Genomic DNA, 17,799 nt, shown 5'->3' with positions numbered 1-17,799 from the left:
TCTTGTTTAGGTGCTTTAGGTGTATAAGGAAGTGACTTTTTTTTTTTTTATTCCAGTGCTGAGAATTGAACTCAAGGCTTTGCACTTACTAACCAAGCACTCTACCACTGAGCTATTTTTCCAGCCCCAGGAAGTAACTTTCTTTTTTTTTTTTCTTCAATATTTTGTTTAGTTGTAGGTGGACACAATACCTTTATTTTATTTTTATGTGGTGCCGAGGATCGAACCCAGAGCCTCGCACATACTAGGCAAGCGCTTTACCACTGAGCCACAACCCTAGCCCCTCATCCCGGAAGTAACTTTCTAAGTAGGCTAATTTAAAATATTTCACTCTCAGCATGATGGGAAAAATGCTAGCATTTCATAGTATTTCATGGTGCATGTTCATATTTTTTTCAGGGCAAAGTCCCAAGTCAACCCTATAGTTTGATGTTTTAATATGTTTGTTTTACTATTTCAAGTGAGACTAAAGAGGAAAATTTTTTTATTCACAAACATTTAAGTATTTCCTTCTCATAAACTTCGAATATTTATTTAACATTTAAGGTATTAATTTAAAACTTGGAATGTATACTTAATATCTTAATCCTTCCAATTCTAAACTTTGAAATGGAAAAATTAAATTGTATTTATTTAAGACAAGTTTATATAAAGCTTTTCAGGAAAAAAAAAAGTCTGTTGGGTAGTAAGAAATACATGTCAATTGCTAGGTTTCAAAATGTGTAAGTATTGACATATATAACATTCACATGTAAAATGTACTTTAATGGTAGGTTTTATAGCTAATAAACATATCATTGTTTTATAATTTTTTTTAAAAAATTCGCTTATACACATAGGTTTTGTATACATTTCTGGTAGTTCCTGAATAAAAATTGAAATCGGCTACCAATTTAACATTTTATATATTAGATCACTTGAGGAATAATAGAAGAGAGTCATTTAAAGATAGAAGATTGGCTAAAAGTAAGTTGTGATATTTACAATAATTCTGCAGGTGGTGGTGGCAGAGAATCATTAAAATCTTGATTAGAGTCAGGAAGTATAGAAAACTCTTGACACTGGATCTCATTGTTGGAATCTTCTTGATTTTTTATAAAATCTTCTGGTGGCAAGGGCAAATTAAATGAGTCAGGGCATGATGTAAATGATTGTTTGGTTTTAGAATTATGATCTTCAGAGTCTTGATTCAGACTGTTCAGAGTTGGTTGGAAATTAGTAGGATCATTTGGAAGAGGAGGTACAATTGTCATTATGTGTTTGTCAGATTGGTTACTCTCTCGTTCTTCCAAATCAAGGAGGGGAGGTGGTGGAGGCAGATTAAAATCTTGATTAGAATCATCTGAAGAAGAAACAGCGGTACCAATTGTTGACCCATCAGCACTGTCATCTGATGTACCATTTACTTGATCTTTTATTTTCTCTGTTTTGGGGTCGTGGGCATCTTCAGTGTTTTCACTTGATTGAAACAACTTAATTTCTAAGTCATCTACTTTTATGCTTTTGCTGGGTTTCCAGGTCATAAGTGAAACAATTGATGTACGTTTTGTGGATACTTCATTTTCCCTAATGTTATCTATACATATATCAGGGGTTTCTCCATCAGCAAATGGAGACCTGCCTGCCCAGTTTTGATCATTTAAAACTGGTTTTCTCAAGCATTTCCATAGTACAATTATGATTATAGCTACCAGCATAGAAGTCAGAATTGTACCGATTAATATGGCAGTTATTGAATTATAATTATTTGAAATTCTTTTGTTAGTGGTAGTTTCTAAAAAGAACCTTGGTGTAATCCTAGGTAAATTTTGGACAGCTGGTGTTGACTGTATGGCTAGATAACCAGCAGTCGGTAGCACTGATTTTCTAGAAGATGTGTCTACAGGTGACGACGGTTGTTGAGTAGGAGTGTAGGAAAGTGATGATGTTGATGGTTGTCTGGTGGAAGTGTGGGCAGAAGGCGGTAGTTGTCTGGTAGAGGTCGATATATCTGATGCTGTTTGTGAGAATGAAGTGCTGGCTACTGCTGTTGGTTGACTGGTGATGATATAGGTAAGTGGTCTAACAGGAGTATATTTTGTTGGTTTTCCAGAAGGTGTACGGACAGCTGATGCTGGTTGTCCAGAAGTGACTTTGACAGATGTTATTGATTGTTTTGGTTGATCTGAAAGATTCTCTGTTGTGTTTTGAACATTAGCTGAGCTATATGGCATTGATGATGTAAATAAAGTGGATTGTGGTTGCTTTTTTGTTGTATTTGCTTCTGTCCCTGAGCAAAATATACCGTTCAGGTATCCAGAAAACAAAATTAAGATGAAATATTTGGAATCCATTTGAGATCTGTTTCCTCTTTACCAGTGGCTTTATAATTTAAAAAAAAAAAAAAAAAGAAAGAAAGAAAGAAAAAGACAATTAAGTATCATTTGGTATCTTAAGTTATCTAGTTACATTTGACTTTACATTACAATGCCTGGCATAAAGCAGGTGGGTACCCAATTAATGTTTATTATTCTAATTTATACTTGACAAACTGTAGGCTAGCGTAAATAACTCTTGAATATACTCCAACTTATCATATAGCATTTGGGCCTCTTAAGTAGTAATGTCTTGTTTCCCTTTGGGATGGGGATCTCACTGTGTTGCTCATGTTAGACTTGAACTCAAAATTCTTCAGCATCAGCCTCCCTGGGGCTATAGGTATGCATTGCCATACTCAACTCTCTTTTGTTAATATTTTTTAATTTTTTAGTTGTAGTTGGACACAATACCTTTATTTTATTTGTTTATTTTTATGTGGTGCTGAGGATCGAACCCAGGGCCTTGCACATGCTAGGCAAGCGCTCTACCGTTGAGCCACAACCCCAGCCCCTCAGCTCTCTTTTAATCCTGGTATAAGATCTGTATTTGACCCTGCAGCCCCTCTAGCTTTCTTGCATTATATTCCTTCATCTCATATCATACTTCTCAGGTGCATAGGCTCATTATGCTTGGTCCAAGTGCTGTCTACTTTTTCTCATCCTCTGTTACTAGAAATGTGTTGATTCTGCTGCCTTGAAGAACACTATTGATCTCCTCCTACCTTGATCCAATTGTCTTTACTTAATTGTCTTACATTTACCACTACTCACTATTCCCTCACTAATATATGAGTAGCTCTTTGAAATACTGTCTTCCTTCCTTTCATGTCAATTTCATTAGCTCCTCTTTTTCTCCTATCTCCTGAATGTAGATACTTGATATTCACTTCTCCCTCTTACCTACTTTTCTTTGTTCCTGATTCTGTAAGATTTTAAATCACATCTTTATGTCATAACTCCCAATCTGTGAACATTCCATGTATGTATTTCACTCTCAGCAAATTGAACATGTTGAAAATGTAATTCATCTTTATCTCAAAGCTGTCACAGAGAACTCTCACAATTTTTTTTTTTTTTTTTTTTTTTTTTGGTACCAGGGATCAAACCCAGGGGCACTTAACCACTGAGCCACATTCCCAGCCCTTTTTATATTTTATTTAGAGACAGGGTCTCCCTGAGTTACTTAGGACCTCACTAAATTGCTAAGTCTGGCTTTGAAGTCACAATCCTTCTGTCTTAGCCTCCTGAGCTGCTGGGATTACAGATTCTCTTTTTTTGATTAATCATATGTGCACTAAGTTCATTGTATTGGTAATCTTTGTGACATCCTCGTGTCTAGCATGCATACCTATGTTAAAAAGCATATATTTTTTAAAAGAAAATCAATTCAAGGGGCTGGTATTGTGGCTCAGTGGTAGAGTACTTGCCTAGCACGTGTGAGTCACTGGGTTTGATCCTCAGCACCATGTAAATGTAAAATAAAGATATTATGTCCACTTAGAACTAAAAAATAAATATTAAAAAAACAAACAAAAAAAGAAAATCCAACTCAAAATCATAGGCCCAATATCTAGATGGATCTCCAAACCGGTCAAGTCACCCTTATCCATTTTTTCAAACACACCTGCTGCTAACTTTCATTAGTGTATTGCCAAACACCATATTTGTGTCAGGTCCTGTCTAGGTTTAGGTCATTTAAAAAAGTTGCCAGGCACAGTGACTCATGTCTGTAATCCCAGCAGCTCAGGAGGCTGAGGCAGGAAGAAGGTGAGTTCAAAGCCTCAGCAACTTAGTGAGGCCCTAAGCAACATATCAAAACCCTGTCTCTAAATGAAGTATAGAAAGGGACTGGGGATGTGGCTCCGTGGTTAAGCGCCCCTGGATTCAATCCCTGGTACAAAAAAAAAATAGTTTCTGCCTTTCAAGTGTTCCAGATTCTTGTAGTAGCTAAACAGGTATTAAAAACAAAAACTAGGGGCTGGGGATGTGGCTCAAGTGGTAGCACGCTCGCCTGGCGTGCGTGCGGCCCAGGTTCGATTCTCAGCACCACATACAAACAAAGATGTTGTGTCCGCCGATAAATAAAAAATAAATATTAAAAAAATTCTCTCTCTCTCTTTCCTCTCTCACTCTCTCTTTAGAAAAAAAAAACTGACTCTCTCTCTCACTTTCACTCTCCTTCCTTAAAAAAAAAAAAAAAAAAAACCAAGACAATAATTTAATAAACTTTCTCACAAAAGTATTTAGGAAATGCACAGAGGAACTAATTTAGTCTGAGAGGGCTGTTCTCAGGAAGGTTTCCCAGAAGAGTAAAACTGGAACTAAGTCTTAAAAATGAGAACTAATTAAGCAAGTATATATTCCATCCAGGAAGAATATAGGGGCTTGGGAAAACTAGCCATTTTTGGAAGGTAGAGCTTTTTGTGAGATGTGGTAATAATAAAACTTCAAGAATTAATTTCCAGTTATATCTCTGCCACTTAACTTCATATCTAACCACAAGCACTAGTCACTTAATCTCTCCTGTTGTCAGTTGCCTTATCTCTATAATAAGGAACTATATATAGGAAGACAACTTTCAATTCTGAGTGCAATGTATTGTTTTGTGCGTCATCAAACACAATGGTAACTACCAGCTATTTCTTAACCTTCGGGAAAGGAAAATCTCAGTGTTAGATCCTGGTGTATATATAAGAAACTATTTTTTCTATGATTTATAGAAAGTCTTTCTAATAGAGAGAGATGTGATACTTTGTTTCAAGGTACAGTAAAAGATTTCTAAAACAGACTTTTCACCATACTGAGTAGTTTTCATTGCTTATCCTACACCAGCTAATGTGCAGTGATGGTAAATAACCCTATTTGAGAAGAAATGATATTGAAAAATTTTTTCCCCATTCTATCTTTTCCTTTATACTCTCTCTCTCTCTTTAATGCTTCAAGTCTAAATTTTAAAATAGTTCTTTCACCTTTCCTGCCCATTGCTGATGAAAAGCATTCATGATCTGGTTACTACTCCTTTGCTTGAGGGTTCCCCGTTTCAAAGTAAATCTTCTAAACTGAGTTTTCTTCCTTACATAAATTTGTAAACACATACCTTTCTCTCTAAACAGATACTTTTAATTATGCTGTTTTCCACCATGTTAGAATGTGGTTTTCCCCATACCTATTCTCTTCCTCCTTCAAACTTTGTATCTGAACCTATCTTCTTCTTATAGACTTCAGTTTAAATTTCCCTTCTTGAACCAAGTTCTCTGTGACTGACCACAGCCCAGAGATCAGCTATTCCCTGAATCTTCCTAGTTCTTACTGTCTTTATGGTTCCTTAGATACTTTCATGTGTGTACCTCACTCACACTTCTATTCTCTCAAGAAATTGTGTTTTTTTTTTAAATCACTTGGCTTCTCATATTTTGTTTGTATTATTTTATCAAGCAAGATTATAAAGAACTTTGACAAAGGCAGAATGAAACAAAGAAAAATATTTATCTAGAACAACTGTGTTGTACCATCCATCCCAGATATTTTACATACATCTTACTTCATTTAATATTTAAATGGCTTTATGAAGAATGACTCTTGATTTATAAATAAAGCGACAGATTCAAGTGGGTTAAGCAGTTTGCCCATGTTATATCACTGTTAGTGATAGACTGGGAACTTGTGCCCAGGACCATCTGATTTCAAAGCTTTACTATTTTTTTTTTCTTCTTTCCTTCCTTCCTTTCCCAGATTCATCATACTTCATTCTCTTGCCACCCCAACATTATAGTCTTAGTTTATTTTACTGCTTTATTTGTTCAAAGCTTATATTCTTTCTAATGCCCCTCACTGTCTCATGTTTTTGTATTTTAATTCCTCTGCAGCATAATACCTTCTACATTAGGAGTTCTGAAAACAAACATTTAACCTCTATAGACTTTTTGGTTCCTTTCCATTTTACTTTTTCTTAAGACTTCTACCAGGCTGGGCATGGTATCACATGCCTCTGATTCCTGCCACTTGGGAGGCTGAGACAGGAGTGTTGCAAGTTTGAGGCCAGCCTCAACAACTTAACAAGACCTTCAGCAATTTAGTGAAGAGCTGCCTCAAAATAAAATCAAAAACCAACCAAACAAATAAATAAATAAATAAATAAATAAATAAATAAATAAATAAATGGGGCTGAGTTTGTGGCTCAGTGGCAGAGCGCCTGCTTTACACATGTGAGACACTGTGTTTGATTCTCAGCACCACATAAAAATAAATAAACAAAATAAAGATATTGGGTCCATGTATAACTAAAAAAGTATTTCAAAAAAATTTAAAAGGGCTGGGGATGTAGCTAAGGTGTGAAGTGTCCCTGGGCTCAGACTCTAGTACTTAAAAAAAAAAAAAAAAAAACTGTTACCAGAAGAATATAAACAGAGAAAACAAAATATTAAGTCAGTACATTATTTTTTTGTTCATTTAAAAAAATGTTTAAAAGGGGAAAATATGAAACTTAGCAATAATATTAGGATTTGAGTCATCTCTAGGTGCAGTTCCAACCTACCTACTATTCTTATAGCCTCCAAAAAGAAGGGTGGTGAGGGGGCTTTGTTAGAAAATCTTATTCTTTGGAGTTTTATTTTTTAAATATTTCTAGAAAATGCTTTGCAAAGCAACAGAGCATATAGGCCATGAGCTGTCTTCGGCTAGAAATATTTCCTCCTTTGTGACTTTGCTTAAAATAAAGCAACCATATGGTTCCTCTTTTTAGTTAGCTGTAAAAGGCAGTCAAGGAGGAAAGAGCCCAAGCAGAAACATAAATAAACTCAGTGGAGTTTGTAAAATCAATTGTGGTAGGTTTATATCCTCTTGTATCAGTAGGAAGTTAGTAGAACCCACTGTGAAATTTTCACTTGTCATTTAAGGGTTACAACAACAAATTCCACTTTTTACCTCTCCTACCACTTTTCCCCACTCTTCAGGTGATTTTCTTACCCTTTTAGGATCTGAGTATCAGAATACTGGAGTCTGTTAGAATCCTACTACAGCCATTTAGAATAGTCCAGAAAAGGAGTAAGACTTAAAAAAAGACTAAGTAGAAGTGGATATACTGGTGAAAAAATGGACCTTTTTCAAAACTTAGTGTTATTGCAAAAGTACAGAAAATTATTTAACATACAGGCTTTTAGCATGTAGGTGGTATGTATGTGAAGTGTATTGTTTCTGCAGGGGAAGAAGATAGTAGAAAGAACAATATGGAACAGAGAAATGAAAAAGAGAAGAAAATTTAGAAGACTACGAAAAGAGGATGTAAAGAAATACAAATAGCAGAAGAGAAAAATGAAACAAAAATTATAGGAAGCAACAAAGAAAAGTTAAAAAAACAACTAAAAGCAATATGATTATGTAATTAGCAAGAAGTTACTAAAGAAAGTTGAAGTGGATAAGATGTAGTTGGAGGAAAAGATTAAAGGACCAAACTACAAAGTGCTACTCCCTGTCACTGGCCTGTTTGTGGGTATAGGAACCAGCAGAAAGGAGCTGTCTGTCCAAGATGGAGGAGTCTAATGAATCAACCTCTCAAGCTCACTTAGTTTTCATTGCACACTGTCTGCTGTAAGGATCTTTAAGATTCTTCCCAGCCCTCCCTCCCCCAAAACTATCCAGATGTATACCTGCTAATCACTTCAAAGAACCTATGCCCATTCTGTGTAGGATTTTTCTAGAAATCCTTTAATCTCTTACTCAGGCAAATCTTAAATTTGTCAACCTTCATATGAAAGTGTTTATTCATTATTTTAGGCTGACACTTTGAAGCTTTAATCAATAAGCACGTTAAAGGCAGTTAACAGTGAAGCAGGAACCCCATGTATTAGGCATGTTCTCATGAATATAATGCACAAGGACATGAAGGGTCCAACATTTAACATTGATGATGTTAAGTTGGATATGATAGGAAATATTATCTTTTAAAAGGAATCAAAAAGATTTGGAGAATATATCATAGGTAAAAAGGCAATAGTAGATGGCTATATCAAATCGTATCTATATTCCAGTTACTTTGATATAATAAAAGTAAGTTATAGTGCAAATATAATAGATTAAAATTTAGTAGTAGTGGTATTTCCAACTTGAGAAGTTTTGAAACCATAAAAGGAGGAAAAGAACAGTTCTGTATCTTGAGGAAGAGCAGAAAATGAAATTAATATTGAATTACAGAAGGTAGTATTTGATGACCATGTTTTATCAATAGTAATAAGTATCATCTACAGAGCCCCCCAAAAATGCTAGGCACTATTCTATTTTAATGAGCCAGAGGGTAGTATTTCATCTTATAAAAAGGGAAACTGAGAGAATTTATGTATTATAGACAAAAGTGTCACAGCTCTAAGTAGTGGCACTAATAAGCTGTGCCAGTGTTGTACCAGAGCCCTTTCCATCTACTACATGCTGTGCGGCCTTTCGTAGCAGAATTATAAATGTTTTATGAAGGAAAAAGATATAAGCTCTCTGGAAATCAATATGTGAGCAACTTTTGGAGGTAGGCTTGCATACAGAGTAGGAAAAGAACTGCCAGAAAGCCCATGTTGGTCCTGTGATTCTGTGAAAAACAGCTATGGGAGTTTTTAATGGTTATCCTATCAGTTATCATATTTAGAAAGTTCACTGGAAAATCTGTGGTACTTTCTTAAAGATTAGGTATTAAAAGGTATTAGATTTGTGTTTACCAAATTCAAATTTATTCAGAATTGATAATTTTACTTCTAAGTAGAATTATGTAGGAATTAGTTGAAAAACAGATGCTATTAAGCATTGAATTAGGGACTAATCCTTTTTTAAGACTTGTCTTTTTTAAATAAGTCTTTTAAAAAAATCTTTCCTTTTTCCAGCTTCTGTAATAACTTCTTACAAGTAATCCATTTAGAAGAAATTCAAAGTGTACTACTATAAGAGAAAGTGTTTATGAAGTGTTGAGATAGAATATAAACCACTGTGAATTTATTCCTTGAAATTGCAGATCTGGGTAGACTTTTTGCAGTTTTTATTTAGAGGACAAATCTACTTTGTAATTGCCCAGTTTACTCACAGTGTAAACATCTTTTGTATGCATTAACAGTTTTCTGTTGTTTATTCTGTGAGTGTTTTTTTTCCTGTATCTTTATTAAAGTCTCAGATAAGAATATGTGACATAAACATGCAGATGATATGAATATATATGAACATTTTGTCATAACATTTTTGCTTAGGGAGCTTTTAAAATGAATTACAGTATTTTCATTATTATCTATATAAAATTCTGTTTCTATAAAAATAATAATCAAGTAATCATCTTTTTATTTCTTTTTAAATTAAATGAAGGTGACCTATGGAATCTAAAGAGGATTGAAAAAATAAAAATAATTTAAATCTATATATTATATTGTAGATAGGAAAATTTTATAAAAAGCAAATTAGAATATTGTGTTTATATGTGTGTGTGGTGCTGGGGAACAAAGCAGGACTTCATGCTAGATAGTCACTCAACCACTGATCTACATCCCCAGTCCCTAGAAATTTTAACATTATTTTAGTCATAGCTCATAGAATCTAATTTTATTTGTAGTCCTTAGATTTATCTTCTATGACTGTATTTATTTCTTTTCATTTTAAAACTAAGGTTAGCAAACATTTTGATTAAGTCAATGGGCTTATAATTATAAAAACCTAGGGGAAAAAATCTTTCTCTAAGGCAAGCTCAACACTGAGTATTTTTTAATTCCATTCAGTAAATCCATGAAAACCTGTTACAGACATCTATAAATTATAAGAGAGTTGAATATAAGTTTTAAATACTAATAATATATTAGTTTTTAAAATACATTTTGTATAAAGCAAAAAGTAAACCAGATGGCCCATGTGAAAATTTTCTTACCTGTTAACTTCTTTTGCAGAGTGCCAAATTGTTGTTCTAATAGGACATGTTGGTGTTTTGGCTAAGAAAGCAAAAGGGGTGATTCACCTCAGATTAAAAGTGGTCCTCTAGTCACTAAAATGGTTTCTGCAGAACAGAGGAAGTTTATCAATAGCTCTTGCCGGAAGTGCAATAAGCCACAAAATGACTAAGAAATGTACTACTATAACAGAACTTATTTTGAAACACAATTTGGAGCTATGTGATTTGAAAGCTTTTAATTAATGTTTCTAAGTAAACATTTGAGATGCTGTAGTAATGTGATTATATAATTTAAATATTTAAAATGGAGTCCTGAAGAGAAAATTGTATTTTCTAAGGGGAAAAAAGCTGCCAGTTGTGTATTACCCATAATTAGATTCTTCTAGTAAAAATTAAATATGTTGTGTTCTGTTTACTTATGTGACCTTAAGGAAGTCACTGTACTTCTGAGTAACCATTTTCTCCTCTGAAGGAATATTTCTCATGTTGGGTTATTGTGAAAATTAAATAACCATTTATGAATGCTTTACACACAGTAGGTAACCATTTAATGGTAATGTTGTGTTCTCATTTATAATATAGGCAAAAGACAGCCCAAGTAAGAGAGTAAATTATTCTCACCAAATGCTTTTTATTTTTATTTTTTTGAAGTGCTAGAGGTTGAACCCAAGGCCATGTGTGTGATGGACAAGTGCTCTACCAGTAAGCTACATCCCCAGTACCATATACTTTTTAAAATAAGAAATTAAGTGGGCAAACTATAGTGAAAAAGTCTGTCTGAATGAAAATTTCTTTGTGCAAGTTCTTTCATCTTCATCTGAAAATTGAAGATTGTAATCCCTAATTTACTATGAGATTAAATAAATGTATAAGTGCCTTGAATAGTGTGTATTATAGTAGGTAGATAACTATCAACTCACGTACTACTTCCCTTGATCACTGCAAGAGAATACGGATTATTATGGCCTAGTTTAAAGTACTTATAACTTTATTCAAAAAGAGTAACAAAACAAAAAATTAAATGTTATAAGATTTTGCCTCACTATTTTAAAATCCTGAATTAAGCTAGTGAACCATAGTACCTAGGGGTAGAAAATAACAGTATTTTTGTTCAAAAATAACTTTAAAAATTTGAAGTGAGAGCTGGGGATGTAGCTCAAGTGGTAATGTGCTCGCCTAGCATGTATGAGGCACTGGGTTCAATTCTCAGCACCTCATAAAAATAAAATAAAGATGTTGTTAAAAAAAAATTTGAAGTGAGGGACTGGGGTTGTGGCTCAGTGGTAGTGCGCTCACTTAGCACACATGAGGCACTGGGTTCGAACCTCAGCACCACATTAAAAAAATGAAATTAAAAGAGATTGTGTCCACCTGCAACTAAAAAATATTAAAAAAAAATTTTTTGAAGTGAAAGATATCTTACCTACCATCTTTAAGTATCATGAACTATCACTGAATTATATCATTCTGAGGATGTATGTTTAATAGCCAAGGCAGTAAATGATCAATTTTAAATATTCCTTAAGTATATAAAAGCTTTCTATTCATTGAGAAAATATTTGACCAGTATGTTGGATATGAAATATATTTTTTATAGATATTGTTTTGCTTTAACTTCCTGATAGGTATTTATTTAAGACACTTGATTCAAGGAGGACTTTGTGTTGTCTCTATTGTGTTCTGGTGCTCAGTCTTAGATATTTAATGTGCATAGAATGGAAGTGTTGCCCAGAGTCATTTCTAATCTGGGACATTTTATCATTCAAAAGATAACCCGAAAGCAGGGCACTGTGACTTGAATGTAAGTCATTGTTTTACTTGAAGCCAATTTCTTTCTTTCTTTCTTTTTCTTGGGGGGGCAGCAGGGTGGGATGGGGTGTGGTATGAGGGAGAGACAGGATCTCACTGAGTTGCTTATTGCCTCAGCCTCCCAGGCTGCTGGGATTACAGGCATGCACCACCTCCAGTTTCTTCAAAGCCAATTAACCTGAAGTATCCTGTTTTCCAACCTGAAGACATTGTATAGTGAAAAATAAAAGTGGTCATTTATTAGCCACTTCACATTCTTGAAGTCCAAATATTAATATTATTTGTTTTTTGCATTACTGTACATCAAACCCAAGAGTGCTTTATTACTAAGCTACTATTTTATTTGTTTTGAGACTGTGTCTTGCTAAATTGCCTAGGCCAATCTTGAATTTGCAACCCCTCCTGCCTTAGTCTCTTGAGTAGCTAGGATTATAGGCATGCATCATCATGTCCAGCCCAAATATTAATATTATTAATACTCCATCAAGCAGTATTTATAAAAAAGATGAATGTTACTCTTAAACAGAAAAACATACTTTATCTTAGCCTTCCAAAGTAACTATAAATCTTAACTATTTTAGTTGTGCTGTTTTTCTCATTGAGCTTTACAATGTATTAAGTCAAGTGGATGCAAATATACATGTTCAGTTTTCTTCTAATAAGTTTTAATTTATTACACAAAATTAAGTTTTAATTTAATATTTATAGTAGAAAAGCACTTTCTTATGTGTATCATACATAAAGATGAAAGCATGTAGCCTGAAATTAGTTGTGTTGACATATGAGCTGATATGGACTCTGTCACATCCAGCAAAGAAGGTACCATTATGTTGTACAGTTCAAATCTATACATTAGGAATTTGACTTCTGTTAAATATTGAAGTATATACTTGACTCTAAGAACATACTAAAACTACTTCAGAGTTCAGTTACATTCAGACAAAGATCTTCTAACTATTGCTGAATAGAGAATATTTAATTATCCCTTGATCTTTTTTCCATCTTAGTTTTAAAACCTTACCCAAAGGCTTCATGGTTTATTTTCTTTTTAAAATATTTGATGTCAAACAGAATCATACAGTTTCAGTAATTAAGTAAGCAGGCATATAATCTCCCTTTCTTATGTGTCTTATGCTAAATTGCATGTCATTATTTTAGCTCATCTGTCCAACACTTTGGCATTAAATACCAAACTGACTTCCTTTTTTTTTTTTTTTAATCCATGACCTCCCTCATCACTACTTTGCGTTCATTTTTTCTTCCCTAAAGCATCTGTTTAACTTTTTCAGTTCCTTCTTCATCTTTTCTTTCCCTTGTAGCTGTGAGCATTCCGGTAGATTGCAACACGAGGTTGGGCCCTGTGAGCTGTTTTGCTCTTTTCCAAGTGTCTGATTCAGCAGGCCATAGTCCACTGCTTGCCAGAAAGTCACCATTGCTTCTAGGCTGCCGCTTGCCTGCTTGTTTTGATCTTCTGAGAGATGAAACTTTGTTTGCCAGAACCACAGTTGATAGAAATAGTAGGGTACAGATAAGAAAAAGCACTGCAATTATAATTAAGCAAATTAGCATTGCTGAGTTGTTGTTTCCCTCACAGACATCCTTTTTAAAAATTTCACCATGACTTTTGCTTGTGTTTTCAACTGTTGGAGAACTGTTCCCTGCAACAGAAGGCTTATAGAGCTCCTGCTCAGATTTAGGAGTTAAAGATGTGATGTGATGTGATGTTACTGTTTCAGGCATGTTTGTAGAATTAGCTTTGTAATCCACTTCAGGAGTCACAGGGGTTGTGGCAGTGTTTTCATCTGGGTATCTGCCTGTGATGTTTTGAATAACTGAATCCCAGGCAGTAGTACTGTTAGCCCAAAGATGTGTGTAGTTTGCTTTTGTTCCAGGAGACAAAAAAAAAGTTGTTATCATCAGAAAGGCAAGATGCAGATAATGTCCTGTGTGATCCATTTCCATGAGTATACTGGTGATCTGTTGGGACATCAATAACATTTGTTAATTTGTGAATAATGGTTCCTTAGTTTTGGTGACTGATGTTAAAAGGCAAACAGTTCGGTTTTTAAAAGTAAACCGCTAACTTATGCCTAACACTTGCTAATGAATTCTTTCTCAACTGAATTTTCTATTATTCTTATATATAAAGAAGATTTCTATTATTCTTATGTATTATATATAAAGAAGCATTTAATGTCTACTCTACTTTCAGATGCTATAAATTAGCATTGCAAATATTTATTAATCAGTTTTAAATAAATACTGTGACTTTTCATATTTTTTTCCCTTTTAAACTTGCTAGACTTCAGCTTTGAGTGAGATACTTCTGCTTTTACGATTTTGATTCCTCATTTTAAGAAGAAAACCATTTAAAGATCATTCTGCTGAAACTCTCCACCCTCCAACTAAAATGTGACCAATCTTTGTAGTAAAGAAGAATTTGGCCTTGAAAATTTTGTTTTATTTTTGAAAAGAAAAAGAAAGGTTTTGTTTTGTTTTGTTTGTTTTTTTATGTGTGTTTTAGAAGGAAAGGTGGGAAAATTTGATAGAAACTAAAAGAAAATGGACTTCAAATAGGAATTCAGGGTTTGTTTGTTTTTTTTCTTCAGTGCTTATCTTGATGATTAGAATAATGAGGTACTTAGAAATATTTTCCTAGTATTTACAAAAGCAATTTATGGTGGTGGTCCTCTTTTCCACTATATTTCCCCTAACTTAATGTGACTTTGTTTACTGATACTAGGGTTTGAACCCAGTGTCTTAAACATGCTAGGCAAGTGCCCTACCGCACTGAGCTACATCCCCAGTTCCTTATTGCAACTCTTAAAAAAAAAAAAAAAAAATTCTTCTGAATAATCTCAGTAGTTCAACAGAAGTTGACTGCTTTTCATTATTTTATAACTTGCATTCTTTTCTGATTTTGGCTACTAAAAACAAAATTGTACCATAAAATGGGAAGAAATATATCATCAGGATCCTAGAGACTTAGAATGAAGTGACAGATTGTAAGCATCCCAGTGTACAATTGAAGCACTTGAGATTCAGTGCCTAGGGTATAGCTCTGTGATATAGTGCTTAAAATGGGCAAAGCTTTAAATTTAATTACCTTCACTAAAAAAAAAATAAAAATAAAAAATAAAAGATGAGCATCAATGGCTCAGGGCTTCCTAGAAGCCTATACAAAAAGGGGACAGGTTCTCTTTCTAATTCGTATTATCCACCATATGATTACAGAGATTTAAGTAGAATTGCCTTATCTGGTCCAGATACTACTGACCTAGCAGAAAATCTGACCATTAATGGGGTATCTCTTTTGTAATAGTAGTCACTTTGTCCTGAACTATGTTTGTAAGTGTATTTTTATTAGCATTTATTCAAGGAAACTAAAAGCAAAAACTGGATTGTTCTGAGATTTACTAAATGCAGTTGTCTGGTTAAGAAACCTGTGTAAGGAGATGGGGTTGTGGGTCACCGGTAGAGTGCTTGCGTAGCATGTGTGAGGCACTGGGTTTGATTCTTAGAACCACATATAAATAAATAAATAATAAAAGCCCATTAATAACTAAAAAAGAAAAGTTAACCCTGTATAAGGCCAGGGATGTAGTTCAATGGTAAAGTACTTGTCTTAGCATATAAGGTCCTGAGTTTGATTCCTGGTACAGGGTGGGGGGCTGCAGGGGAAGAACCCTGTATATTATATATAAATTATTTTCAAACTTGAATGTGCATGATCTTTTTTTAAAAAAATCTTAATGCAGTTTCTAATTCAGCAGGTCTAGGGTGGGACCTGAGACTATGTCTCTGACCCACTCCCAAGTGACACAGATGCTACTCTGCTAATAATGCTTTTGGACGTTAATGTTTTGTAAGTAATAGCTGTATATGTCATTAGATAATAGTATTAAAATATAGAAATGGAGAATAACAAATCTGATATGTTGAATTACATAAATAAAACTAGCATATAATAAGCAAGGTTAATTTGGAAACTAACCTAAAGAAATATTTCATGTTAATAGTAGAGAGGAAAAATACTTTATTAAATGTTCTAGGATCAAGATTACTTTTTGGGTCATGACCATTAACAGTTAAAGATACAGTGCACTGATTAATTAGTACTGTTCCGCCTCAACTTTTAAGTTGAATGATACAAATCTTTGGATACTTTGATTCTTTCACAAAACGAAATACTTTAAATTGAGTTAGCAAGTGATTTTCATCTTTTTATACTAAACTGGACTTCTGCGTTAGATGTTAAATGATTTAAAGTAGATTATTCTCATCACATTAGTCCATAACAATGTAGCATGCATCATAGTATTTGTACACATTTTAGCAGTGCTTACCACGGGACAGATAATAGGTCCACTGTTGATTGTCTCCAGCCAGATGTACTGCCATGCCCAAATAAACAAACTGATAACAAAGTGTGACTTTCTTTTACCCTTACAAATGCCTGAGAATTGTCGACTGTTTCTACTCTCTATTTTATGCCATAAAATCAAGGTTGTCTTACCATTTTTTTTTAAATCTCTGGTTATTTTCAATAAACTTTATAATGCCTAAGCATAGCAATAATGAGAATTACTTTAAATTTTTTTTTTTTTAAATAACAAGTTATTTCAGTTTACTTGTAGGGTCTAGAATCAGATCCTAATATTAATTTAAAACTTCATGTTAGCAATCATCTTCCCATTTCATTTTATAATATTTAAATAATTTTACATAACAGGAAAAAAACAGCAAATATTTTCAGTTACTTATGATTCTACTTTGTTAGTGAGATTCTTACTCTTTGAAAGCACTTCCTCAAATACTAATCCGAACAAAGTTGTAAGTGAAAAGTCATAAGAAAAACCATACATATGACCTACCTTACAAAATTCTTGGTCAAAATCTGATTATAATGTGATTTTAATAAGTCACTTCTTTTCTTGTCCTCTTATTTAAAGTAGAATAAGACTTGGAGAATACAAAACTTAAGTAAATCTGCATTTAAGAAAAAAAAAAAAAAGGATATGTACAGCTAGCTTTCCACTTCTAAAACCAAACCACAGATGACACATTTCCTTTCTGCTGCAACTCAAGCAACAAGTCACAGAGGAAAAAAGAAAAAAGAAAAAAAACCTTCAACTTGTCTAGCTGGCCAGTCTTATAACAGGAAGCTTTGTGGAACAAATCCCGCCCCCAGTACAGGGAGGGTTTTCCATTTAATGTCTTTGGCTCTTTTGCTCATTTAATATGCCTGCTATATGCTTCTCAGTGATGTTTGTATCATTCAATAGAAGTTATAAGATGACACCTTTTTTTTTTTTTTTGCAGGGAGTATGGGGTCTAGGGATTGAACTCAGGGGCACTTAACCACTGAGCCACATCCCCAGCCCCCACCCCCCCTTTTTTTTTTTTTTTACTTTTATTTTGAGTCTCACTGAGTTGCTGAGGTTGGCCTCAAACTTGTGATCCTTCTGCCTCAGCCTCCCTAGTCACTGGGATTATAGGTGTGTGCTACCATACCTAGTTTCTCTAGATATTTTATTTATATACCACAGAAGGATTTTAAAACATGAGTTTGGAATCTTTGGTATTTGTCAGATTATAAAAACATTGATACCCATATACAACATTTCAAATTTGGAACTATAACAATGATTTGAGAAAATATCTAGTAAACCTAGATTATGTGGGACTGAAGATGCCTTTGTGTGATATAGTATGTATGTATATACATAT

The 17,799-nt window shown here is 33.8% G+C and overlaps 3 protein-coding genes across 4 annotated transcripts in view; 1 reads left to right on the top strand and 2 right to left on the bottom strand.

Moving 5' to 3' along the window:
- Window positions 1-17,799, top strand: part of Nf1 (neurofibromin 1) — a 248,842-nt gene that overhangs the window by 183,958 nt on the left and 47,085 nt on the right. The gene's annotated exons all lie outside the window — the stretch shown is intronic.
- On the bottom strand, window positions 693-10,333 carry Evi2b (ecotropic viral integration site 2B). Its single transcript, XM_076870746.1, has 2 exons — window positions 10,240-10,333; window positions 693-2,361 (listed from the first exon to the last, which is right to left on the bottom strand). Exon 2 carries the CDS (start codon window positions 2,331-2,333, stop codon window positions 981-983), a length of 1,353 nt encoding a protein of 450 aa, XP_076726861.1. The 5' UTR covers window positions 2,334-2,361; window positions 10,240-10,333; the 3' UTR covers window positions 693-980.
- On the bottom strand, window positions 13,257-17,195 carry Evi2a (ecotropic viral integration site 2A). The gene is made up of 2 exons (XM_076870761.1): window positions 16,944-17,195; window positions 13,257-14,046 (listed from the first exon to the last, which is right to left on the bottom strand). The coding sequence occupies exon 2, from the start codon at window positions 14,029-14,031 to the stop codon at window positions 13,333-13,335; it is 699 nt and encodes a 232-aa protein (XP_076726876.1). The 5' UTR covers window positions 14,032-14,046; window positions 16,944-17,195; the 3' UTR covers window positions 13,257-13,332.

The sequence above is a fragment of the Callospermophilus lateralis genome, chromosome 11, assembly GCF_048772815.1.
Source record: "Callospermophilus lateralis isolate mCalLat2 chromosome 11, mCalLat2.hap1, whole genome shotgun sequence".
Lineage (NCBI taxonomy): Eukaryota > Metazoa > Chordata > Mammalia > Rodentia > Sciuridae > Callospermophilus > Callospermophilus lateralis.
This window is presented reverse-complemented; position numbering and strand designations above follow the sequence as displayed.

Excerpts from the sequence above, each read along its gene's own strand:
- Evi2b (XM_076870746.1), bottom strand. The coding sequence starts at position 2,333 with ATGGATTCCAAATATTTCATCTTAATTTTGTTTTCTGGATACCTGAAC.
- Evi2a (XM_076870761.1), bottom strand. The coding sequence starts at position 14,031 with ATGGAAATGGATCACACAGGACATTATCTGCATCTTGCCTTTCTGATG.